Source organism: Anthonomus grandis, chromosome 5, assembly GCF_022605725.1.
Source record: "Anthonomus grandis grandis chromosome 5, icAntGran1.3, whole genome shotgun sequence".
Classification (NCBI taxonomy): Eukaryota; Metazoa; Arthropoda; class Insecta; order Coleoptera; family Curculionidae; genus Anthonomus; species Anthonomus grandis.
This window is the reverse complement of record NC_065550.1, coordinates 37,640,280-37,667,158: the sequence shown is the minus strand read 5'-3', so window position 1 is coordinate 37,667,158 and position 26,879 is coordinate 37,640,280. Positions and strand designations below refer to the sequence as shown.

Here is a 26,879-nt window from a genome sequence, read left to right as displayed (position 1 = left end):
TATTTTAATGTCTTTTACGGTATTTACAAAACAAAAGAATTACAATACGGTTGTATCAAGCTTTGGGGAAATTATTTTACTTTTGCTTGGCAACATCGCATATAATAGGTGTAGGTAAATACAGTGGTGCCAGATTGAGGTGTCAGATATTGAGTCTACATATTGGATAATAAAATTAAATGCACAAAAATACTTTTATTATTTCCAAATAATGAGAAGTTCATAGAAACTATTTTTAACAACATTTAAAACTCAGTTACTTTATTAAATATTTGTTTTATGGTAATTACACAGTAAGTAACTTGGCAACACCGAACCAAACTACCCCTTCAATAATTTTCCATGTGTCAAATAGGCACGTGTGAAGATTCGTACTGTTTTTATACAGTACTTTAACAATAATAATTCATAAAAAGCACAGCAAATAGGCCGGCAACATGTCTCTGTACAACTTTAAAAAGATCGCGGTAGTACCTACCTCAAAAGTAAGTTTGCGCAACATATCCTAACATAACCTCAATCATAATATTTTACCCTTTTTTTTTTTAGGACTTTATCGATATAATCCTGTCAAAAACCCAAAGGAAAACCCCTACAGTAGTCCACAAACAATACAAGATCACCAGGATACGAGCGTTTTATATGCGCAAAGTGAAATTCGCCCAGCAAAGTTTCCACGATCGACTCACCCAAATCTTAACTGAATTTCCCAAACTGGACGATGTCCATCCGTTTTATGCCGATTTAATGAACGTTTTATACGATAAGGACCATTATAAGATCGCGTTGGGGCAAATCAATACTGCCAGACATCTAATTGACAATGTTGCAAAAGATTATGTTCGTCTCCTTAAGTTCGGAGACTCTTTGTATAGGTGTAAACAACTTAAGAGGGCCGCCCTGGGTCGTATGGCCACCATAATGAAAAGGCAAGGGTCTAATTTAACTTATTTGGAACAAGTGAGGCAACATTTAGCTCGGTTGCCTAGTATTGACCCTTATACCAGGACTATTATCATTTGCGGTAAGTTTTTATTTAAATATTAAACATAGTAATACTGTCTTGATGTGTCACATATTTGGGACTTTCTGCCATGAATTTATGACGATTCTTTATGAAAGAAATGATTTTTGAGTGTCTTAATTCTATTATTAACTTATCATACAATAAATTGCCCAGATTTTTAATTTTTTTTACAAGCATCTCTCTGCTTCATCATCTGAAGCATTTTGCTACTATTCCAGGTATTATTTTTACTGTTTTTATATTTTGTGGCTCATTTTTAGGTACCGGGATTAGTTTACTTAACCCCCGACATTATAATATATTAGTTTGCCTTATATTTTGACTAAATTTATACCTTTGATTTTAAATATCTTACCATTGAAAGAGAGTTGCAGTAAATCTTTGCATCGTCATGCACTAACTTTGAACCTAGATCTGCTAACACATGATCAATTATTATGCTTTGATTCACTATCCTCAGTGTTATCTCTTAAAAGCATTCTATTGGATTTTCTCTGTTAACATTTAAAGATGGTGAACTTAATATCCGGAGAATTGGTTGAGTGGAAGGAATGGCCAGGAGGCTAAACTTCGCCAGTTGCATTATTCTTGTGCATATGATGTGAGTGTACATTTTCATATGTTTTTGCATTGTATGTGCAAAGAAATACTTAAATAAAGGTGTTATTTATTTAATTGATTATTTTCTGTTACTTTTGTTGCACTTTTGATTGTTTCCCATTTAATCATCAATAATTTTGTTTTCAAGTAGTAGTATAAGTGCCTTCAATATTTTAGGTTTTCCCAATGTAGGAAAATCCTCTTTCATAAACAAAATCACCAGGGCCGACGTTGAGGTGCAACCCTATGCCTTTACAACGAAAAGCCTCTACGTAGGACACACAGATTACAAGTATCTAAGATGGCAAGTTATCGATACTCCCGGTATATTAGACCATTCCCTTGAAGAAAGAAATGTTATTGAAATGCAAGCGGTTACTGCCCTGGCCCACTTGAGGGCCTGTGTGTTGTATTTTATGGATTTATCGGAGCAATGCGGTCACACCTTGGACGAACAAGTGAAACTATTTGAATCGATAAAACCACTGTTTGCCAATAAGCCCTTAATTGTGGTGGCCAATAAAATTGATATTGTTAAGTTGGAAGATTTGGCTCCGGAGAGAAGAGAGGTGCTCAAAGAAATAGAAAATGATCCTGAGTTATGTATCAAGGAAATGTCCACTGTGAATGATGAGGGGGTGATGGACGTTAAAATGGAGGCCTGCGAGAAGCTGTTGAGCTTCAGAGTGGATCAGAAGATGAGAACTAAGAAGGTTAATTAATAATTTACATTTTGCAGTGTATTAAATTCATGATGGGTTATTACAGGTAGATGGGGTGTTAAATAGGTTGCATGTGGCCATGCCTAAGCCAAGGGATAACAAAGAACGCCCCCCCTGTATTCCGGAAACCATTTTGGCTAAAAAACAACAAGAGGCCGAAAAGAGAAAAAGGAAACTGGCCAGGGATCAGGAAATCGAAGCGGGCGATGATTATGTGGTTGATTTGGCCAAGGAATACACTGATATACCCGAAGGTATACTCATATGAGATAGAATGGTTTTTTTTTTAATGTTAATTTTTACAGAGGAGAGGCACGATATCATCCCAGAGTTTTGGGAGGGTCATAATGTCGCCGATTACATCGATCCGGAGATATTTGAGAAATTGGCCGAGTTGGAGAAGGAGGAGGAAATAAGGGAGGAGACCGGGATGTATGTGGTGCCTAAGATGGAGCTTGACGAAACTATGCAAGAAATTAAGAAGTTGGCCTTGCAGATTAGGTAAGGAAATTTTTTATTGGTTGTAACTAGTGTTGTGAACAATGGAACGTTCCCGTTTATTCTCGAAGAACGTTCGCGAACGTTCACGACTTTTTTCGTGACGTTTCTTCTCAAGAGCACGAATGAGCATGAATCCGAACGTTCCCCAAAAATGTGAACGTTCTACTACCAAATCTGGGGCTGAAATTAATACCGTTGAAGATGATTCTTCTGAGTCTGACGAGTCTGAATTTGATTTAACGGAAAGTCTGAGTGATTTAAAATCAAGCGAGCGCGAGGAGGGAGAGGATAGTTCGGAGGAGAGTTCCTAAATAGGTTGTTTGAAAGTTTAACTTAATAAATAGAACTTTCCTTTGCATTTTTTTCATTTATGCTCGTATGTGTTGAAAATTCTCGTTCGTGCTCGTTCATGCTCGAGGAACGTTCTCGAAAAATAAATTCTCAAGCATTTTACAACACTAGTTGTAACTCGTTTATTAATGCAGATAGAAAATTAATTTTAAAAGTCTATCGTATAGGAGAGCTTGAAGCGTCTTTTATGTAGAAACAATTCTTCTGAGAAGTCCAGGCTTTCTGAGATATTTGACGATATATGAAGATATTTTGTTTCAATTTACTATTTAGTGTGGAAACCATAGTGCCAACTAGGGAATCCAATCCCGCAAATGCTAGATCCCTCCAAGTTTCTGCGGGATTTTCCGTGCGGGATCTGCGGGAATCAATATTAAAATTCCGTATTCGACAACAAAACTACAAACGTCTTTTAAAACGCCCCAGAAAGCAAAAAAACCACTCACAAATAATTACGGACTTATCTGGTCGGACATCTGTTATATAATAATTGCATTACTGCACGGATTTAAATCCAAGGGGAATAACCAAGCGCCGACGCTTCGTCGTCCGGGATTTCCCGCTGGGCTATTGGAAGTAAGTCAAACAAAACAAACAGGTTATTTTACTTTCCGATTTATGTGTGTGCGTAATTGGAAAGCGTTTAACTAGTGGCTGGAAACGATTTCTTCAGTTAAATAAATTACGTATTACATCGAATGTAAACTAATAATCGCTAAAATGAGTGTCAGTGTGGTTTATAAAGAGAATAAAGGCTCAAGTTTAGTTTGGAAACATTTCTTAAAATCTGTAGATGGTTTTACAGCTACACTATCGGACAAAAGTAGAGAAACTTCTAAAAATTCTTTGATTTACGGAAACCATGTATTTAAATTAAATATTTACTACAAATATTGTAGTTCTCAACAACTGCGTTTTTTTACCGCATTTTACATGCCTCTTATCAGTTGTTTATTTACAATAAAAGAATTCAAATATTTTCGGATGGACATAAGTAGAGAAACCTAAATATCAATCGTCCAAATTTAGTATTTAGTTCGCTTTACGTGAGTTCTGTTGATAGTTTTGCATAGTTTTTTTAATCAACATGCCTCGCGGAAGATATTTGTCTGAAGACCTTCGTAGAAAAATAGTTGATGCACACAAGAGTGGTATACGACAAGTGGACATTAGTAAAACGCTTAATTTGCATAAGTCCGTTGTTAGCAAGACAATTTCTAATTTTAAAACACGAAATTCAACAAAAAGCATTAAAAAAAGTGGCCGCCCAAGAAAAACAACCAAACACATGGAAATGATGATAAAAAGAATTGCCCAGTCTGATCCTCACAAATCAGCAAATAAAATTTTAAGTGAAATACCTGGTGTTAATGTTAGTTCTAAGACCATACAAAGACGACTGAGGGAAGGAGGATTATTTAGTAGAAGAGCCGCTAAAAAGCCGTTTATTAGCAAGAAGAATCAGAAGGCCCGACTCAACTTTGCACAAAAATATTTGCATTGGACAACCAACGACTGGAAAAAAGTTCTTTTTACTGATGAAAGTAAGTTCAATTTGTTTGGGTCCGATGGAATCTCATGGGTACATCGACCACAAGGCAAAAGATTCGATCCAAGATATACACAGCCTACGGTAAAGCATGGTGGTGGCTCCTGCACGGTATGGGGTTGCTTCTCTGGGTTCGGTACAGGACCATTACACATCATTGAGGGTATCATGGATCGATTTGTGTATTTAGACATCCTACAAAATGTAATGCTACCCTTTGCTGAGGATAATTTACCTTTGACTTGGATATTCCTACAAGATAACGACCCCAAACATAAATCAAAGGTTGTCAAAGATTGGTTTTTATCGGAAAATATAATGGGGTATGGACTTTCCTGCGCAAAGTCCCGATCTTAACCCGATTGAAAACCTCTGGGAGGAACTAGATTGGCGTGTAAGGCAACATCAGATCAGTAATAAAAGTGATCTTATAAAAGTTTTACAAGATTCCTGGAATTCTATTGGAGAGGAAACCATTATGAAACTGTTGGAATCCATGCCAAATCGATGCCGCGAGGTGATTGCCAATAAGGGATACTCTACTTACTATTAATTTTTCTAAGATAGAAATAAGAAATTACTTGTACTTTTGGAATAAAATTTAGTTTCTCTACTTTTGTCTCATAAATATTTTGTTTAATTAAATTAAATCTTAGGATTTTCTTCTACAATTTATTTTACTTTATACAAATTAAGTCTTAACAATTATTGTTGATTTTCATTATGTGTAGAACTGCATTAGTTTTGAAGTATTCAAATAAAACGCAAATTTAAAAAGTTTCTCTACTTTTGTCCGATAGTGTAAATGTAAGTTATGCCCAAGCATTATTAAAATCTCTGTTCGTTCTACCAAAGGTCTTTACACCCACTTACAAACTTGAATTTAAAATCCAAGAATAACTGCGTTATTGACATTGACATTGATAGTGCCAATACTGCGAGTAGCTCGAAGAGTTCGTTTACTAGTTCTACCCTTATTTCTAAGCACTCAGGCTCAAATGACATTAGTTCTTCTATGCTACCTAAGAAAATAAAAATCCCGGAATATTTTCAATCTCAGAAGAAAGTGTGGATGAAAGAAAGAGTGTCCCGAATGGTAGCTAAAGACGGTATACCGTTTGCAAAGTTTATCACATGGATCGATATGCGCCAACTATTTGAATCAGAAGGCCACAAATTGCCTTCATCTGCCGGTACGGTGCAAGGTATGGTAATGGCCTACGGAGAATCAATTAAAAAGAAAACTATGGAAGAACGCGAGGCTCTAAAAAAATCCAAACAGCGATTCACAATAACATTTGATGAGTGGTCATCCTTAAGAAATCGGCGCTATTTAAATCTCAATCTGCATGCTTATACTCAAAACTCTAAACTCAAAACATAGATGTTGTAGACAAAATCAATAGACTGTACATTAAAGGAATAAAAACGAGAAACTAATACTATAACGCTAAATTTATAACGCTGGATCCGTTAGTCTTTGGAACTTAGGACTAGTGAGAATCCTCGGTAGCTTTCCTGCCGAATCATGTGTAAGAGAAATTGAAAAAAAAACTGAAGGAGTTCGGCATCCACCTTGAACGAGATATTGTCGCAGCAACGACGACAGATGGTGCTGCAGTCATGAAGAAAGTGGGCAGATTGTTATCAGTACATCATCAACTGTGCTATGCTCATGGACTGCAGCTAGCTGTTTGCGACGTCTACACATCAAGAGGGAATATCTACAAGATCAGATTTAACTTGTAGTAGCAAGCCTGACAACATTGACATTGAGGATGAAGAACAGTGCTACCTCCTTTCCGTAGATAAAGAATTTCCACAGGTAGATTTACTACCAAGTTACAGGTAAAAAAAACTATTTCTCAACTTAAATAATATATTTGTATTTTCAGGACGCTGATTCAGAAAGTACGACAAATTGTAAAATATTTTAGTTTAAAATCTCCCATGAGAAATGACTTGAAAGGAAAATTTGGCAGAGAATTGCAAACGGTCAAAGATTGTAAAGCACGTCGGAGCAGCCTTGCAGCAATGATTTCAAGGTTCAACCTCGTCAGAGAGTGTTTATTTAAAGCTCTCATTGATCTTAAAATTACATCATCTTCATATTCATTTACTGAGGATGAACGTAATACGTTGACAGATATTGAACGTGCATTAGAACCAGTTAAGCTGCCTGTAAGCGTTTAGTGCCGCGAAGATGCAACACTAGTTACTACTGAAACTACACTGCGATTCATTCAATTCTGCATTGAGTAAAGAAATGGCTAAAGCTTTACGTTCTAGGATAAAAGAGCAGCATTCATCACTGACAAGTATGTTACTGTATTTGGAAAATCCAGGCAAATATCTGGAATTTCTGGAACAACAGTCAGCATCTACCAACAGTCAAGATGGTACATTTTTACTTCATAGCAAATCAAGACTACGAACAGAAATAAAGAGTTTGGTTGAGAGGCTGCAAATAGAGAAGTCTTTAGAAAGAAGGCCAAACTGAAGCCCAGACCACTTATGTTGAGGTTGTTGAGGAGGATAATATACCTTTATCTAATCTAACAACAAGACGTGAACTATTTAGAAGAGGAATTGAATAGTAGTCTTCGTACTGCCTAGGTATCAGAATCAAAGGCTTCTCCTATGACTGTACGAGCACGAGTAACACTTGACCAGTTACTAAAACATGAAATGACCTTGTTTGAAAGCGTGCGTTTTCAGCTGCAGGATATATTTGCAATAAACTAAGATCAAACTTAAAAGATGATACCTTGGATATGTTATCTTTTCTCCGAATATACTTTCAAAATCAATGTGACCAGTGTCCTTTAAACTAAGTACTTGAACCACTAACTAATGTATTTTGCATATGAAATAAACACTTTTTTACATCTACCATAGTTTGTTTATAATTGCATAAGACATAAGACCTTTTCTTAGCAATTAGCATGTTGAATAGGTTTATTACAAAAAGTTATATATAATATTGTTAACAATCCCGCATTCTTGAGGATCCGCGGAATCGATGATTTTTATCCCGCAGGTTTGCGGGATTGAATTCCCTAGTGCCAACTATTACCTAAATTCTCCTGTAGTTTTCATGTGTGGCCTCTACAATAATTTGGAGAGTAAATATGATATTTTTCATTTATCAGTTACTTATTTAAGGCGAATAGTATAATAGGAATACTATAAATTATTTACTTGCTTTATCACTTACTCTATAATTGATTTTTTTACTGTGGCGTTTGTAAATAATTAAATAAATAAATAAATTTGTATGCCTGGAATATTGGTTCATAACACATTTATTAATGCAGATAGAAACTTGGCTTAAAAAGTGTACAGGAGAGCTTGAAGCACCTTCTGAGGTGTACCACAGGGAAGTAATAAGTTTTATAATAGGAAAAGGGCATTAAATAAAACAACTGTTTTGATACAAGCAACGAGTAAACTTTTAATTATCGAATATCTCGATTCGACAGTGTTTAAAAGACTGAGAGCATCAAAAACTGTTTATTCACGCTTTTGCTGAAGAAAGATTATAATACCCTAATCAGCAGTTTCTTAAAAAGGAAATGACGAAATGAAATTCAATACTCTTATTTGGTCATTTTTGTACAATAATATACAGGGTATATCCAATAGGAAGTAACTTGAGTTCCTTTTTATTTAAATTATCTATAAATCCCCTCCCTGAGTGTGTGAATTTTAAAAAACTGAATGATGTTTAATAAATTAGTGCAGGAAGATTGCACGATTTTCATTTTACCTTAATCTACGAATCCATTGCAAGTATGGACCATTTCTGTTTTTTTAAAAAAATTTTAGGGTTTCATCTGGATTTTAGCTTATATTTCTTATTTATTTATTTGACTTTATCTTTACTATAGCTTTGTCAACAGAATTGTAACGTTCTATGATAATAAAGCATTCTTTGAACTTGCAATCTGTTGGGTCATAAATCATTTATTATTGAAAATATCAACTCGAGTTTAATAGCATTTTACAGTGCAAACTTTCAAGCATATTTCAGGTAGTAAGTAATTCCTTATTTTTTACAGACACCAAAAAGCCATACTAAAAGACGAGGCTCGCATCAATAAGCAAAGCAGAAAACCTGTTATGCCTAGAACGGTCGGTTCAAAGGTAACTGTTCTTTTAAAAATCCCTTTACAAAAGTTCTTGAGCGTCCTTTTTTAGGTTAGAGATCGTTCGGTTAATAAACTGAGAAAGAGCATGGAAAACTTGGGTGTAGACATGTCGAACAGTAAAGCGGCGAACTTCACTAAGACCAAACAACGATCCAGATCAGTTGGTTAGTAGGGAACAATTTAAAATCGCCTTTTTATAGCTAAAAAGTGCATTAAAGCAAGTCATTACTGATTCTACTCGACATAATTTTACCACAACCACTAAGTCTTATTGATCTAATAATAACTAATCAAACCTTCATCATAAAAAAAATCTCTATAAATATAACTGACCATAATAACGTATTTTCAGTATTAGATTTTCCTATGGATGAATGCAAGTCATTTAAATTGGGATCAAATTTATTACACACCTGATATAGATAAGAAAATAGAAATTTTCAATAAAAATATAGCGTATTTAATAAACAGGCGTGCGCCTCTTTTAATTAGAAATATAAGCGATAAACCATTTACGCCGTGGATTACCAATAATAGTAAATTGCTTATGAAGGAAGGAAAGGAAGGGATTTAAAACAAAGCACGCTTGCAATATTACAGACAAATAAGAAATTACACAAAACATGCCATTGCTAGGGAAAAAATTACTTAATTTAATTTAAGGTCTCAAAAACACGGCAGAGCATTCTGGAGGGACGCAAATAATTTAAATCTCGGCCGTAACAAGGACGGCTATTAATAATTATTTTACAAATTTGAGTAATACAGCTAATACAACGACTAATGAAAAAATACAATTTTATATATCACATAAACATAATAATGGATCAATCAACTTTACTTAAAATTGTAAAAACCATTCACTCTTATGCGATTGGTGAAGACGCTTTTTCTTTAAAAGATTTACATCTCTGTATGCCTTTTTGTTTAAAGCCATTACTTGCATTTTACAAAACTTTTATCCTATAATCTGAAAAAAGGTAATTATCAGTAATCCAAAGGAATTTAAAGACGTCAGGCCTATAAGTAGTTAGTATTCAAAATCTTGGAAAAATGTATTCACTAACAAATTTGGTTATATATTAAATCACATTCTTTAATGTCGGGCAGGTTTTAGAAAGAACTTTAGTACTTCTACCAGTTTGGTTAACCTTCTTAATGAAATCAGAAAAAATGAAGAAAAAAAAAAGAATTAACGTGTCTTGGGTTGTTAGATTTTAGTAGAGTCATCGATACTATAAGATGAGTTTTCTTACGAAAAATATCCCTAGAAGTCTATTTGAAAATACAATAGTTTAGGAATTATTGAGTAGTTTTTCAATGGATTGACAAAAATCTTGAAACGATCAAAGGCTTTACAAAAATCGGGATAAATTGAAATTGGATAGACGAAATGCTATTAGCAAAACTCTATTATTTTGGATTTTCTGGTGATGCAGTAATTTTTTTTAGGTGTTCCGCAAGGTTCCATTTTTAGGCCCATTGCTCTTTTCTTTATATGTTGCTTACATCATATCTTGTGTAAAACGCTCAACATTACAGCAATATGCGGATGGTTCAAACGACAATAATACCTCTTCTCTTGTCTAGACTCGTCGATCGTAATTACGTAACTAAAACCAACGAAAACTAAAAAACCGCCAGCGAGATGTGCTTACAACGATTACGCGGTTCCCCCACTACCTACTCTCAAACCGAGATGCGTTGCAATTAAAAGTTGGTGTAATTGAATCGTCATAACAGAAATAGCAGAAAGCGGGCACAAAATGGACATGTCTGATTTTGGATAAAATCGGTGTTTGCCCGTAAGAAATAATAGTGGACTTGTCCGATTTTGAATAAAACAGATTTAAGTTTCATGTGAGGCGGACATGTCTAGCTTTGATCGACACCTTCATATGGGAATTTAACGGGGACATGTATTTTTTTGAAACGATTTGAAGGGGTTAGTCGATAGGAATGATAGAAAAGATAGAAAAATCAGTATAAAACGTATTTTGAATTTTTGTGGACATGTCCCTTTTTGAAATAACACTCCTCATAAAATAGACTATAAGCTGTTTGAAAAATTAAAATATTTTTGTTTTTGTATTAGTAGTCAATAAGAAAAATACTGGAATATTGATTTGTTGAACCCAAAAATTATGAAAGGTTTATATGGTCTATACAGGGTGGAATCAAGACAGATATGATTAAATTGCGAATGCTTTCTAAAATTAGGAATATTTTAGTGTTTTCCATTCATAAAAGGAGCACATTTATTTGTCTTTGCTCATCTTATGTTAAGCTTATTTTTGGTGACAGAAATCAATTCAAAAGCAATAACAATTTTATTTAATAAAAGTAATATATTTTCTACTATTTTTATGCTCAAACATTTAAGATTTTAGAGAATAATATACGCATAATAGAAAGCTTTGATGATTTCTTGAATAGGAGGCTGCGTTTTGACGTTTCTTCAATTATTTTTCAAGTGACATAATACATGAAATCATTCAAATAAATTTGCCTTAGTTTTTTGAAAGAATTTTAGTGGTTATTAATATTTGAAATGTATACTGACTGTATTCCTGAAAAACTGTTGATCAAATCTTGGATTATCAATTACAGAACAGGTTCCTCTAAATAGACTAAAATAACGCTTTTTTTTTGATTTTGCAATAATAGGGTATCTAATCTTAGTCTTAAAAGGAATTTTCCTAGCTTCATTAACCAAATTTAAGACTATAGATTTAAAATTTTACCTACAAAATCTCCCTAATAATTTCTATTGCCTAATTTTAATAATGTTACAAACATCATGCATAATATTAATTAGTATGGTAGCATTTTCTAGCATCCTTAGGCAACTAACTTAATGTTTTTTATTCTTTGATGAAATGACTTTTTATGTTTTACTGTCCTTTAGTCCAGGGTCAAAAAAGTGGCACCAATTGAACAAATGATAGTCTTTCCACAGTGGAACGCTGGATATAACTGGTTGATTTCATGAACTTTTTAACATAAAAAAAATGTCGTTAAGTTTCGCTGCCATACTCGTATATTCCCTAATGAAAAATGATAATAATGTTTAAAAATAAACCTCCGTACTCGCTGCCCGGGTCGTTACAATGATTAAATGAAGAATGTAAATCACTACCGAGTTAAAGGCTGATGTATGGGACCGGTCTTTATAGCTCAATTTCAGTTTAATCAGGATTTAAAAAGTACTGGTACTACTATATACAATAATACTGGGCTGTGGCAAAAGTGCTTTTGAGGTTTCTCCCAATTTTCATGCACAGCTTCGAAATGTTCAGTTACCAGTAGTCAAAAATCTGGGCGTGTATTTTGACAGTAGTATTACATTTCAAACTCATATAAAAACTATATGTCCTAAAAAACTATTTACCAATATTAAATATTATTTATGTAATTCATTAGTTCTCTCTTTGCCCGATTACTGTGATGTTTTATATTCTGATTCCTTGACTGAAACAACTGCTTAGGTACTCTATACAAAAACTCCAAAACTGCTGTATGTGTTTTGCATTCAAAATACCATTTAGGAATCATATTCCTCCGTATTTAAATAACAATTTTATTTTGAATATGAAAAATCATATTCATAACATTTTAAAAATTGGAGAGCCTCTATATTTAGTAAATAATTTTAAAAATCATCTTCATGTGTATAACACTAGATTTATAAATTTATTTAGAGTCCCACAGCATAGATACACAAATTTTAAAAAATCTTTTGTTTTTGTAGCCTCTCAACTTTGGAATAAACAATTTTCAATAGGAGTATTTAAAAAATATCAGCAATGGAATGCTTAATTTAATTTGAAATAAATACAATTAAGGTGTTAAACCGTGAAAATAGCTATATACATTTTTTTATAGGGCTTTGGTATCCGCGCTCAAAAAGTTTAAAAAAGAAACAAAAAATTAATTCGTATTAAAAAAAGTACTTATATTGGCCAGGTTAATAGTTATTATTATTCTTTGCTTTTATTTATTATTCTTTTAAAAAAAAAGGGCTTTGCACCTAAGCTAACGGTTTCATAATCAAGGCATGGTCCTATTTATCATAATGGTTTATTTACTATAAATTGATAATTATGTTTGTAATTTTATTGATAAATAAATTTATTTTGAATTTTTAGGTCCGCCTAGTAAAAAAGCGAAAATGGACGTGGACAACGGCAGACCTTTAAGCAAGTCGAGGGCTTTGGTGAAACCTCCGAGGAACGAGCAAGGAATTAAGGATTTGGCCGTGAGTTTCATAGCTAAGGCTCTGTCACTAATTTTTTTTTTAAAACTATTTCTCTTCTTTAGATGAAGAAAAAACTGGATAAAATCGCCCATAGGGCCATCGCCAAGAAGGTGGGCAGGATGGGACTTAAGGGCGAAGCAGACAGATTTATCGGAAACAAAATGCCGAAACACTTGTTCACCGGTAAACGAGGAGTGGGAAAAACCGATAGGAGATAATCTATTTTTAAATATTGTTGTTGCTATTATATGGATTTAAAGGAAATAAAAAATATATTAAACGGCAAATTTTCTTATAAAAAGATCCACAGTTTATTGGGCAAATAATTTACAGTTTATTTGTCTTTATCACCGACACGCACGCACTGAATAAAGTTTTTTTTTGAGAGGTGAACATCAATCAATAACAAACAAAAAATAGTAACAATAAAATTTACAACCAACAAGAGGATAATAATTATAAAATTATGTTCTGGTTTACAGTAGAAATACGTCCTAAGAGAGCTAAGTTGGAAAAAAAGATTTGCACTTATATATACTATACAAAAAAAAAATATAACAAAATACTCTGATACAAGTAGCAATTAATCAATCTCAAGTGTTTTGTCCTAAATTTGCTATAGTTTTGGGCTTGGAAGAGGATTTAGTAGAATTTCTTCGATTGGCTGTCTTTGCTGTCCCTAAAAATGACCAGATAAAAAAATTAGTATTTTGCTAATAATTTAATAATAAGAGAGTTAGAGGTATGAATTTGGAGCACAGCTTGTTCTATTAGATTCATTAAAAACCTGTTTCAGGGTTTTCCTCATAAAAAAATTAATGGGATTTCTAGTGACGAAGTGTCCCATATCTCTGAAATTAGGAGAGTCAGAGATGTGAAATTTTGAACATAATCTCTTCTATAAATACATATATTAGTTTTATTTTAAGGTCTTCTCTAAACGCTGTTCAATATGGAAAAATTAGCCTTGGAAGTTAGGTATAATATATCCTATTATAAAAAAATTAATATTCCATGGAACAAAATACTCATTTTTCTAAAACCATCAGAGTTACACATGTGAAATTTGGAACACAATTTTTTCTAGTAAATGCATTGGACACCTATTTTAGGGTTTTCCCCCAAAACTTTTAAAAATAGAGATATCAGTCCTGTAAGTTGAAAAAAAAAATTATTTAAAAAAAATCGTGATTTTTAGAGACAAAGTGCTCATATCTCTGAAACTAAGAGAGTTAGAGATATGAAATTTCAAACACAGTTTCTTCTAATAAATTCATTAGACACCTATTTCAGGATTTTCCCCAAAAACTCTTAAAAATAGAGATATCAGTCCTGAAAGTTGAAAAAAAAATTATTTAAGAAAATCGTGATTTTTAGAGACAAAGTGCTCATATCTCTGAAACTAAGAGAGTCAGAGATGTGAAATTTCAAACACAGTTTCTTCTAAAAAATTCATTAGACACCTATTTCAGGATTTTTCCCAAAAACTGTTAAAAATAGAGATATCAGTCCTGAAGGTTGAAAAATTTTTTTTTTTTTTAAAAATCGTGATTTTTAGGGACAACGTGCTCATATCTCTGAAACTAAGAGAGTTAGAGATGTGAAATTTCAAACACAGTTTCTTCTAATAAATTCATTAGACACCTATTTCAGGATTTTCCCCAAAAACTCTTAAAAATAGAGATATCAGTCCTGAAAGTTGAAAAAAAAATTATTTAAAAAAATCGTGATTTTTAGAGACAAAGTGCTCATATCTCTGAAACTAAGAGAGTTAGAGATGTGAAATTTCAAACACAGTTTCTTCTAATAAATTCATTAGACACCTATTTTAGGATTTTCCCCAAAAACTGTTAAAAATAGAGATATCAGTCCTGAAAGTTGAAAAAAAAAATGTTTAAAAAAATCGTGATTTTTAGGGACAAAGTGCTCATATCTCTGAAACTAAGAGAGTTAGAGATGTGAAATTTTAAACACGGTTTCTTATAATAAATTCATTAGACACCTATTTCAGGATTGTCCTCAAAAACTGTTAAAAATTGAGATATCAGTCCTGAGAGTTGAAAAAAAAAAATTTTTTTTTTAAAAATCGTGATTCCTAGGGACAAAGTGCTCATATCTCTGAAACTAAGAGAGTTAGAGATGTGAAATTTTAAACACAGTTTCTTCTAATAAATTCATTAGACACCTATTTCAGGATTTTCCCCAAAAACTGTTAAAAATAGAGATATCAGTCCTGAAAGTTGAAAAAAAAAATTATTTAAAAAAATCGTGATTTTTAGGGACAAAGTGCTCATATCTCTGAAACTAAGAGAGTCAGAGATGTGAATTTTCAAACACAGTTTCTTCTAATAAAATCTTTAGACACCTATTTCAGGATTTTCCCCAAAAACTGTTAAAAATAGAGATATTAGTCCTAAAAGTTGAAAAAAAGATTCTTTAAAAAAATCGTGATTTTTAGGGACAAAGTGTTCATATCTCTGAAACTAAGAGAGTCAGAGATGTGAAATTTCAAACACAGTTTCTTCTAATAAATTCATTAGACACCTATTTCAGGATTTTCCCCAAAAACTGTTAAAAATAAAGATATCAGTTCTGCAAATTGAAAAAAAAATGTTTAAAAAAATCAGATTTTTAGGGACAAAGTGCTCATATCTCTGAAACTAAGAGAGTTAGAGATGTGAAATTTCAAACACAGTTTCTTCTAAAAAATTCATTAGACACCTATTTCAGGATTTTCCCCCAAAACTGTTAAAAAGAGAGATATCAGTCCTGAAAGTTGAAAAAAAAATTCATAAAAAAAAATCGTGATTTTTAGGGACAAAGTGCTCATATCTCTGAAACTAAGAGAGTCAGAGATGTGAAATTTCAAACACAGTTTCTTCTAAAAAATTCATTAGACACCTATTTCAGGATTTTTCCCAAAAACTGTTAAAAATAGAGATGTCAGTCTTAAAAGTTGAAAAAAAAAATTCCTTAAAAAAATCGTGATTTTTAGCGACAAAGTGCTCATATCTCTGAAACTAAGAGAGTTAGAGATGTGAAATTTCAAACACAGTTTCTTCTAATAAAATCTTTAGACACCTATTTCAGGATTTTCCCCAAAAACTCTTAAAAATAGAGATATCGGTCCTGAAAGTTGAAAAAAAAAAATTCTGTAAAAAAATCGTGATTTCTAGGGACAAAGTGCTCATATCTCTGAAACTAAGAGAGCTAGAGATGTCAAATTTCAAACACAGTTTCTTCTTATAAATTCATTAGACACCTATTTCAGGATTTTCCCCAAAAACTGTTAAAAATAGAGATATCAGTCCTGAAAGTTGAAAAAAAAAAATTATTTAAAAAATGGTGATTTTTAGGGACAAAGTGCTCATATCTCTGAAACTAAGAGAGTTAGAGATGTAAAATTTCAAACACAGTTTCTTCTAATCAATTCATTAGACACCTATTTCAGAATTTTTCCCAAAAATTGTTAAAAATGGAGATATCAGTCCTGAAAGTTGAAAAAAAAATTATTTAAAAAAATGGTGATTTTTAGGGACAAAGTGCTCATATCTCTGAAACTAAGAAAGTTAGAGATGTGAAATTTCAAACACAGTTTCTTCTAATCAATTCATTAGACACCTATTTCAGGATTTTCCCCAAAAACGGTTAAAAATAGAGATATCAGTCCTGAAAGTTGAAAAAAAAAATTATTTAACAAAATCGTGATTTTTAGGGACAAAGTGCTCATATCTCTGAAACTAAGAGAGTTAGAGATGTGAAATTTCAAACACAGTTTCTTCTAATCAATTCATTAGACACCTATTTCAGGATTTTCCCCAAAAACGGTTAAAAATAGAGATATCAGTCCTGAAAGTTGAAAAAAAAAATTATTTAACAAAATCGTGATTTTTAGGGACAAAGTGCTCATATCTCTGAAACTAAGAAAGTTAGAGATGTGAAATTTCAAACACAGTTTCTTCCCATAAATTCATTAGACACCTATTTCAGGATTTTCCCCAAAAACTGTTAAAAATAGAGATATCAGTCCTGAGAGTTGAAAAAAAAAAATTTTTTTTTTTAAAATCGTGATTCCTAGGGACAAAGTGCTCATATCTCTGAAACTAAGAGAGTTAGAGATGTGAAATTTCAAACACAGTTTCTTCTAATCAATTCATTAGACACCTATTTCAGGATTTTCCCCAAAAACGGTTAAAAATAGAGATATCAGTCCTGAAAGTTGAAAAAAAAAATTATTTAACAAAATCGTGATTTTTAGGGACAAAGTGCTCATATCTCTGAAACTAAGAGAGTTAGAGATGTGAAATTTCAAAGACAGTTTCTTCTAATCAATTCATTAGACACCTATTTCAGGATTTTCCCCAAAAACGGTTAAAAATAGAGATATCAGTCCTGAAAGTTGAAAAAAAAAATTATTTAACAAAATCGTGATTTTTAGGGACAAAGTGCTCATATCTCTGAAACTAAGAAAGTTAGAGATGTGAAATTTCAAACACAGTTTCTTCCCATAAATTCATTAGACACCTATTTCAGGATTTTCCCCAAAAACTGTTAAAAATAGAGATATCAGTCCTGAAAGTTGAAAAAAAAAATTATTTAAAAAATGGTGATTTTTAGGGACAAAGTGCTCATATCTCTGAAACTAAGAAAGTTAGAGATGTGAAATTTCAAACACAGTTTCTTCTAATCAATTCATTAGACACCTATTTCAGGATTTTCCCCAAAAACGGTTAAAAATAGAGATATCAGTCCTGAAAGTTGAAAAAAAAAATTATTTAACAAAATCGTGATTTTTAGGGACAAAGTGCTCATATCTCTGAAACTAAGAGAGTTAGAGATGTGAAATTTCAAACACAGTTTCTTCTAATAAATTCATTAGACACCTATTTCAGGATTTTCCCCAAAAACGGTTAAAAATAGAGATATCAGTCCTGAAAGTTGAAAAAAAAAATTATTTAACAAAATCGTGATTTTTAGGGACAAAGTGCTCATATCTCTGAAACTAAGAGAGTTAGAGATGTGAAATTTCAAACACAGTTTCTTCTAATAAATTCATTAGACACATATTTCAGGATTTTCCCCAAAAACTGTTAAAAACAGAGATATCAGTCCTGAGAATTGAAAAAAAACAATTATTTAAAAAAAAATCGTGATTCCTAGGGACAAAGTGCTCATATCTCTGAAACTAAGAGAGTTAGAGATGTGAAATTTCAAACATAGTTTCTTCTAAAAAATTCATTAGACACCTATTTCAAGATTTTTCCCGAAAACTGTTAAAAATAGAGATGTCAGTCCTGAGAGTTAAAAAAAATTATTTAAAAAAAAATCGTGATTCCAAGGGACAAAGTGCTCATATCTCTGAAACTAAGAGAGTTAGAGATGTGAAATTTTAAACACGGTTTCTTCTAATAAATTCATTAGACACCTATTTCAGGATTTTCCCCAAAAACTGTTAAAAATAGAGATATCAGTCCTGAAAGTTGAAAAAAAAAATGTTTAAAAAAATCGTGATTTTTAGGGACAAAGTGCTCATATCTCTGAAACTAAGAGAGTTAGAGATGTGAAATTTTAAACACGGTTTCTTATAATAAATTCATTAGACACCTATTTCAGGATTGTCCTCAAAAACTGTTAAAAATTGAGATATCAGTCCTGAGAGTTGAAAAAAAAAAATTTTTTTTTTAAAAATCGTGATTCCTAGGGACAAAGTGCTCATATCTCTGAAACTAAGAGAGTTAGAGATGTGAAATTTCAAACACAGTTTCTTCCCATAAATTCATTAGACACCTATTTCAGGATTTTCCCCAAAAACGGTTAAAAATAGAGATATCAGTCCTGAAAGTTGAAAAAAAAAATTATTTAACAAAATCGTGATTTTTAGGGACAAAGTGCTCATATCTCTGAAACTAAGAGAGTTAGAGATGTGAAATTTCAAACACAGTTTCTTCTAATAAATTCATTAGACACATATTTCAGGATTTTCCCCAAAAACTGTTAAAAACAGAGATATCAGTCCTGAGAATTGAAAAAAAACAATTATTTAAAAAAAAATCGTGATTCCTAGGGACAAAGTGCTCATATCTCTGAAACTAAGAGAGTTAGAGATGTGAAATTTCAAACATAGTTTCTTCTAAAAAATTCATTAGACACCTATTTCAAGATTTTTCCCGAAAACTGTTAAAAATAGAGATGTCAGTCCTGAGAGTTAAAAAAAATTATTTAAAAAAAAATCGTGATTCCAAGGGACAAAGTGCTCATATCTCTGAAACTAAGAGAGTTAGAGATGTGAAATTTTAAACACGGTTTCTTCTAATAAATTCATTAGACACCTATTTCAGGATTTTCCCCAAAAACTGTTAAAAATAGAGATATCAGTCCTGAAAGTTGAAAAAAAAAATGTTTAAAAAAATCGTGATTTTTAGGGACAAAGTGCTCATATCTCTGAAACTAAGAGAGTTAGAGATGTGAAATTTTAAACACGGTTTCTTATAATAAATTCATTAGACACCTATTTCAGGATTGTCCTCAAAAACTGTTAAAAATTGAGATATCAGTCCTGAGAGTTGAAAAAAAAAAATTTTTTTTTTAAAAATCGTGATTCCTAGGGACAAAGTGCTCATATCTCTGAAACTAAGAGAGTTAGAGATGTGAAATTTCAAACACAGTTTCTTCCCATAAATTCATTAGACACCTATTTCAGGATTTTCCCCAAAAACTGTTAAAAATAGAGATATCAGTCCTGAAAGTTGAAAAAAAAAATTATTTAAAAAATGGTGATTTTTAGGGACAAAGTGCTCATATCTCTGAAACTAAGAAAGTTAGAGATGTGAAATTTCAAACACAGTTTCTTCTAATCAATTCATTAGACACCTATTTCAGGATTTTCTCCAAAAATTGTTAAAAATAGAAAAATCAGTCTTGAAAGTTGAAAAAAAAAATTATTTAAAAAAATCGTGATTTTTAGCAACAAAGTGCTCATATCTCTGAAACTAAGAGAGTTAGAGATGTGAAATTTCAAACACAGTTTCTTCAAATAAATTCATTAGACACCTATTTCAGGATTTTCCCCAAAAACTGTTAAAAATAGAGATATCAGTCCTGAAAGTTGAAAAAAAAATCGTGATTTCTAGGGACAAAGTGCTTATATCTCTGAAAGCAAGAGAGTCAGAGATATGAAATTTAGAACACAGTTTCTTCTAATAAATTCATTAGACACCTATTTCCGCATTTTAGTCAAAAATCGTATGAAAGCAAAAAAATCGACCTTCATCACTTCCTCTCACCTGTAAATATTATAACCCAAAATAATAACCAACTGCACCAACACGATCAATAAGACACCGGTAACAGACACACAGCTCACGTTGGGGCATCCGTCTTTGGCGCTCATCTGATTCACCATCTAAAATATAAAAAAAAAAACCCTCAAAAATTAAACGAAAAAAATCAATTTCATTCATCCACCCCACCTGCGCCATGTTGACCTTAACGTGATTCAATCCGTCCCTCATTTCGCTCACTAACGATTGCGTATCGTAACCGACCGACTGCACCTGGGCCGTAGGTGCTCTCGCTTGATTATTTATCACCGTATCCACCCGCTGCTTCACCTCCAAGATGAAATTCCTGATTTCCGAGACGACGGTGTCGATTTTATTTTGGGAATTAAACAGGGCGTCCACCTCGTGTCTCCTTATGGTGTCCGAGTAGGCGGGTTGTCCCTGAGCCGGCGGCGGTACGTTGGCCCCCACGGCCCCTCCTGAGGCTTGATGCGAGATCAGACTCATGGTCCTTTCCTAAATAATTGAAATAGAGTGTGAGGATGAAAACGTTTGTTTAGTTTAAAGGGGTTGTACTTACTTGTTTCCCAATCACTTCGTCCACTTTTCGGTTTAATTCCTTCGAGGATTCGTGGATTTGCAACAGGCTTTGGTAGATCTGTCTCAGTTCCCTTTCGTCGTCCGACTCAAACCAGTCTTCAGGTTCACGTTTGATCTAAAAAAATTGGAAAAAGAAAGAAAGAAAGAAAGAAAATGTGCTATATTACGTAAGACAACAAAATCTTGTATACCAGCATCCTAAAAACTAAAAAATTCCAAATTTACTTTAAATTTCAAATTTCAAACAAACATAACATCTAAAACACTTTACCATAACATTTACACACATTACCAAAATTAATCATAACAAAACAGATTGAGAAAAAAAAAGCATCTTTTTGATAAATTTCATTAAAAAATAAGTAAAACTGTCAATAAAACAGAATTTAGAAGAAGTAAATTAAATTATTTAACAGGAAACAAAACTAAAACACTAAGATGATGTCAGAGCACAGGTTAAAAGGTATCATTAAAAAAATCAAGGCTATAATATGCCCTGGATAATAAAAGTGATTTTAATTCCTTTTTGAATCTCTTAACTTCTTAAATTTGTCTGATACATAGAGGAACATGGTTGTAAATTTTTTTGCTAAGGTATATAAGTGAGTTCTTGATGAGGGAGGATGTAGGGATTGGTAAGGGAAAATCGTTAACCTGGCGAGTCATATGACCAGTGTTAGAGGGAGGTTTAAAGGGGTGAAAATGTCTGATAGAAGCAAACATATTGTCAACAAGTACATTTAAGTCCTACAAGTCACTATAAAGAAGATAGCAAAGCACATAAAAAGTACCTAGTAAATTATCAAAGGTCTCTAAGTCAAAATATGATTGTAATTGTATTTTTCTAAGCATTTCTATTAATTTCTCCAAAAATTTGGAGTCATTTTATAAATTTTTCTAGGAATTTCAATGCATGAAGTCCATTATTTTCAATTTCTCTACAGACATTTAGAGCATTTTTCAATTCTATTCCAGGCATTTCAAGCCATTTCAGATGTCTTCCAAATCTCAAGATGTCTCCAAATGGTGATTGCTAACGCCGTCAAACTCAAAACAAGTACTAATTTGAAACACCTGTCTCTAAGTATGGGTAAAACACCGAAGCAACAACAGGAGTATCGAAATTTGAAGACAGAACTTCAGAGGCGTACGGAGGCTGGTGAGTCAAATCTGAGAATTGTCTACTCCAATGTATCCCAGAAGATTGTGGCTTTGGATAACAATCGTAAACAAAAAAACCAATAGCCTTGTCCAACAGGGATATCTCTGCAATTTACCAGAATGTTTGGGGACTTAATAGCAAAGCACACGAATTCTACAAGTCAGTGTCCGGTGGCGATTATCAACTTATATGTGTATCTGAGACTTGGATTCAGGATGGTGTACGGGATCGGGAACTTTTTGAAAATAACTATTTAGTGTATCGTAAGGACCGAAATCTCGAGGCTCTTGAAGTCAAAAGAGGAGGTGGAGTTCTTGTTGCTGTTAGACATGACTTGGCATCTGTCAGGGTTGATTTTAAGGACTTGGAGGTCATACTACCATCTATGGATATTGTGGGTTGCAGGGTGTCTGTAAACAAGACAAGTGTTTATATTTTTGTTATATATATATCACCAAACTCGCCTTTAGAAATTTACTTGTCTCTCTTTGATTATCTTTCCTCTTTTAGAGCAATTCAGAACCAAAATATTTTGTTGTTGTTTAATATGAGGTTTATACAGGATAATGTTTATGATTGTAACACTAAACTTGCTGGCCTAAGGGATTTTATGGCGTTTTTGAATCTCTCTCAATTTAACAATGCCCTTAACTGCAACAATAATTTGCTTGATCTAGTCGTCTCCAACTGCCAGTGTTCTGCGGATAGGGACGACCAACCCCTTGTTACTGAGGATGCATATCACCCTGCTATTAATATCTCGTTGAATCTTGTCAAATTCGAGAGTGTTACAGATTTCCTCTCCAACAATGAGAGTCCTAAGTATAATTTTCGGAGGGCTGTTCCTCGTTTTCGAGCCTCTAATAGTAAATATATCATATCCTGTGTGGTACACTCATGAAATTAGGAAATTATTAAAATTAAAGTCTAGGCTACATAGGAGATGGCTTCATACACGGTGCTCTGCTGCTTATGACGATTTTAGAGCTGCTAGGAGGGTAGTAAAAACAAAAATGGATCTTGCTTATCACGAGTATATATCCAGGACTGAGTCAGCTATTCGGAGTGATCCAAAGCAATTCTGGAGGTTCATTCACCTTAAACGAAACAACTCTCGCATTCCAGGTTCTATGAGCTATAAAGATACCACTGTTGTGGGTCCTAAAAGTATTGTAAATGCTTTTTCTGATTTTTTCAGGAGTGTTTATGTTGAATCCTCTATTGCTCAGCCCAAAGAATCTGATACATATGGTTCAGACAACATTTTGGTGTATGTGATGTAAGAAAAGCTTTGCAGAAGTTAAAAAACAAAGAAACTGCGGGTCCTGACCAAATACCTTCATTTCTTTTGCGTGATTGTGCATCGGCCCTGGCTGTACCACTCTTCCAAATCTTCAACTTATCACTCAAGACCAATACATTTCCGGAAGAGTGGAAAAATGCTAAAATATATCCAGTGTTTAAGAGTGGCGACCATGGCAGAATAGAGAACTACAGACTGGTGTCAATGCTCTCTAATTTTTAAAGGCCTTTGAGATATGTGTGCACGATCAATTGTCTCCTCAAATTAAGCACATAATTACAGAGAAGCAGCATGGTTTATTTCAGAAAAGATCTACTGTCACTAATATGGCTTGTTTCTTGGAAACAGCATATCTAGCTATAAATCAGAAAAGCCAGTTAGATGCGCTGTACACAGACTTCTCGAAGGCTTTTGATCGGCTGGATCACGGAAGCTGGCTTTGGCTGGATTTCATCCTTGTCTGGTGGAGTTCTTCATCTCATATCCGACTGGCAGGCTTCAGTATGTTGAATTTAATGGTTTTAGGTCTGAGTATTACGTGGCTTCGAGTAGTGCGCCCCAAGGCAGTAACCTCGCCCCAATGCTGTTCAATCTATTTATTAATGATTTTGTTGATTGTATGGAGAGTTTCTGTCTTTTATTCGCTGATGACCTGAAGTTGTTTCGTATCATTCGTACTATGCTGGACTGCCTGAAGCTGCAAGAGGGTCTTTGAATGGTGTGAAAGAAATAAACTACCCCTAAACTGTGACAAATGTAAACAATTTCCATTCTTCATGAAGAGATTTTATACCCATATATATTGAGTGGTTCTCAGTTGCTAGACTGTTCTTCAGTGAAGGATTTGGGCATTGAAGTAGATAAGAGGCTCACATTCAACCAGCATGTAGCACAGGTCACTGGTTCAGCCTTAAAATCCCTCGGGTTTATAGTAAGGTCCACCTTTCAATTTAGGAATATATCCAGCTTGACTGTATTGTACAATTCATTAGTAAAGTCTAAATTAATGTATGGCTCTATGTTGTGGTTCCCCATCTATGATGATCATGTTAACAGACTGGAGTATGTACAGCGCAGATTCTTAAAGTTACTTTCTGTTAAGTTGGATGGAGTATATCCAGTAAGAGGTGTGGAACAGGAGCACCTGCTGAATAGATTCAACTATTTGTCACTAAAGCAAAATACTATTCTCTCTAGTCAGATATTTTTATATAAACTTTGCAATAATAAAATTGATTGTTCTGAGCTCTTAGAGAGGCTACCTCTATTTGTTCCTCCTGCCACTACAAGGAGGCACCATATATGTTATCCCTCTCTTAACTTAACAAATCTGTCCAGCAAAGCTCCACTGTGCCGTGCTTGTACATGGTATAATCAGATGAATGCTATAGATGTCGACATCTTTAGCAGCACTGAATATGTTTTTAAAAAAAGGATGTGTTCCTCTCTTAATTTGAATGATACCTGATTATTTTTCTGTGATTGTTATCATTTGGTTAGTGTGTCTTATATTCTTACAATTATGCTATTGTTTTAAATTTTGTTATCACTCTATATTGGATCTTATAATATTTTTTTTTGTACTACTTATTTAAGGTGTTTATAACTTGTACTGTTTTAATTTGAATTATTTCGATTGTTTTGTAATTGGGAATTAAACTATTTAAATTTGAATTATTTGAATCTCTCTTTCCAGGCAATTGAAATTCCTATTCCAGGCTTTTTAAGTACCTCATCAAAAAGATAAATCATTAACATTCCTATAGTAGACCCTAGAACACACAATTAACTTGATAACTTACATCGGGGTTTTCTTTCCTGTACTGCTCTTTTTGCTCCTCCAATTTTTTTTGATAATCCATATATTCTTGCTGAAGCTTCTGTTGGTCCTCACTCATTGCTGAAATATGATTGATTGACTTAAAAAACACTCCACTAAGCTGCAAAAAATGCTCACTTTGTCCCGGAGTTGTTGCCCCTGGGGCACCGTAGCTGCTGGTCAAAAAATGAATAACGTCATGATCATCGGCTAATCCTCCAGTGGCGGCAGAGAGGCCGAAATACCCGTTTTTGGGCAAATGAACGTTTTCCACCCTGAAACACATCTCATAATCCGCCTCGTTGTTGGTCATCCCATTATGAACGAGTACAGTAAGTACGTTGTTGTAATAGTCGATTCTTGCTCTGGTTGGAAAAGGCTTATTCCTAAAGTCTCTCATGCAGCCGGCAAGTTGCTGATTAGTACCATCACTAAAAAACAAAGTTTAAATAAGAAAAAACTACTGGTAAAACACACTTGTTTACTTGGCATGATCGAACACGACATTCCCATCATTCAAAACAGCATAAATATGAGGGTTATTGTGCTTATTATCGTTATCGAAAGAATCAAAAAAGATGGCCAAACCATTCCATTTCTCTGATGATCCAAAGACTGGGCCATCGTAGTCTCCTTTTTGCTGGACATACCAAAATGCCTAAAAACCACTTTTTTCAACTCCACCCTTAGACTAATATAAAGTCTCCAGCACTTACCATACCATCGGCCCCTATTCTACCCCTACCACTGATCCTGAAGGCGATATCGACTTCCCAGAATTGAAAAGGCACCTGATTCTTGCTCCATATTGCACCTTTTTGACTTTTTAACGAGGGGGCCAGCCTCACGTTTTCGGAACTTGCTATGGCATCTGAAATAATTCAGGGAGGCCAAATAAAGTAAAAATTGAATTAAAAGACTCTATTAGGGCGCCCAAGTTATTTTTAGGTTTCCGCAAAGTTTTTTTAGTGGGCAGCAATGAACAAATATCAATTTCTCATTTTCAGAGTGAATCAGTGCGAGTTTCATACATAAATCTGTTCAATTTTGAAAAAAACTGAGCCCCCAAAATATTTTTAGGTTATATACGTGTCAAAATTTCGAATCAAGTTAGGACCAACGGCCGGGCAACTAAACATACACCGAACGTAAGTGCGACCAGCACAACGATACGACACGTAGGTCGTAACTAGCCTCGGATTTCGACTGACGTGTAACTTACTTCCACCGTATTCCCAAAACGGCACCGAACCATCCCTCTGGGCCAAATAGGGCGGCTTGAACGAATATTTGTACTCGAACTTTTTGTGCACGATATTACTGGCGATCGAATTAAACAGAATTACGAATATTAACGCGACTATACCGGAAACTTTAACTGCTCGCTCCATGTTTACATTTAGTAGCGGATAAGGGACAAGTTGGCAGTGTCGGAGACAGCTGACGTGTGTCAACCTCGATATTCACCCCTCCAAGCAGACTTGCCAACACTCGAAGAGGGAAACACCCTATTTAATTAATTGATATTATTAAATAAAGCACTTGCATTAACAATA

At 33.6% G+C, this 26,879-nt stretch overlaps 2 protein-coding genes across 3 annotated transcripts; one reads left to right on the top strand and one right to left on the bottom strand.

The window, feature by feature from the left end:
- The first annotated feature begins 315 nt into the window (after positions 1-315).
- Positions 316-13,446, top strand: LOC126736110 (nucleolar GTP-binding protein 1). Its single transcript, XM_050440331.1, has 9 exons — positions 316-485; positions 550-1,024; positions 1,805-2,340; positions 2,396-2,603; positions 2,655-2,850; positions 8,812-8,896; positions 8,951-9,065; positions 13,050-13,159; positions 13,222-13,446. Exons 1-9 carry the CDS (start codon positions 438-440, stop codon positions 13,375-13,377), a joined length of 1,929 nt encoding a protein of 642 aa, XP_050296288.1. The 5' UTR covers positions 316-437; the 3' UTR covers positions 13,378-13,446.
- Positions 13,447-26,768, bottom strand: LOC126736112 (protein ERGIC-53). 2 transcript variants are annotated; one of them, XM_050440334.1, is made up of 9 exons: positions 26,546-26,766; positions 26,040-26,194; positions 25,809-25,981; positions 25,462-25,754; positions 25,307-25,404; positions 21,020-21,154; positions 20,629-20,955; positions 20,443-20,561; positions 13,447-13,838 (listed from the first exon to the last, which is right to left on the bottom strand). In XM_050440334.1, the coding sequence occupies exons 1-9, from the start codon at positions 26,712-26,714 to the stop codon at positions 13,802-13,804; spliced, it is 1,506 nt and encodes a 501-aa protein (XP_050296291.1). In that variant the 5' UTR covers positions 26,715-26,766; the 3' UTR covers positions 13,447-13,801. The 2 variants fall into 2 exon arrangements, with proteins under 2 accessions (XP_050296291.1, XP_050296290.1); XM_050440333.1 differs by having other exon boundaries at positions 25,307-25,754; positions 26,546-26,768.
- Between the last annotated feature and the right edge of the window lie 111 nt (positions 26,769-26,879).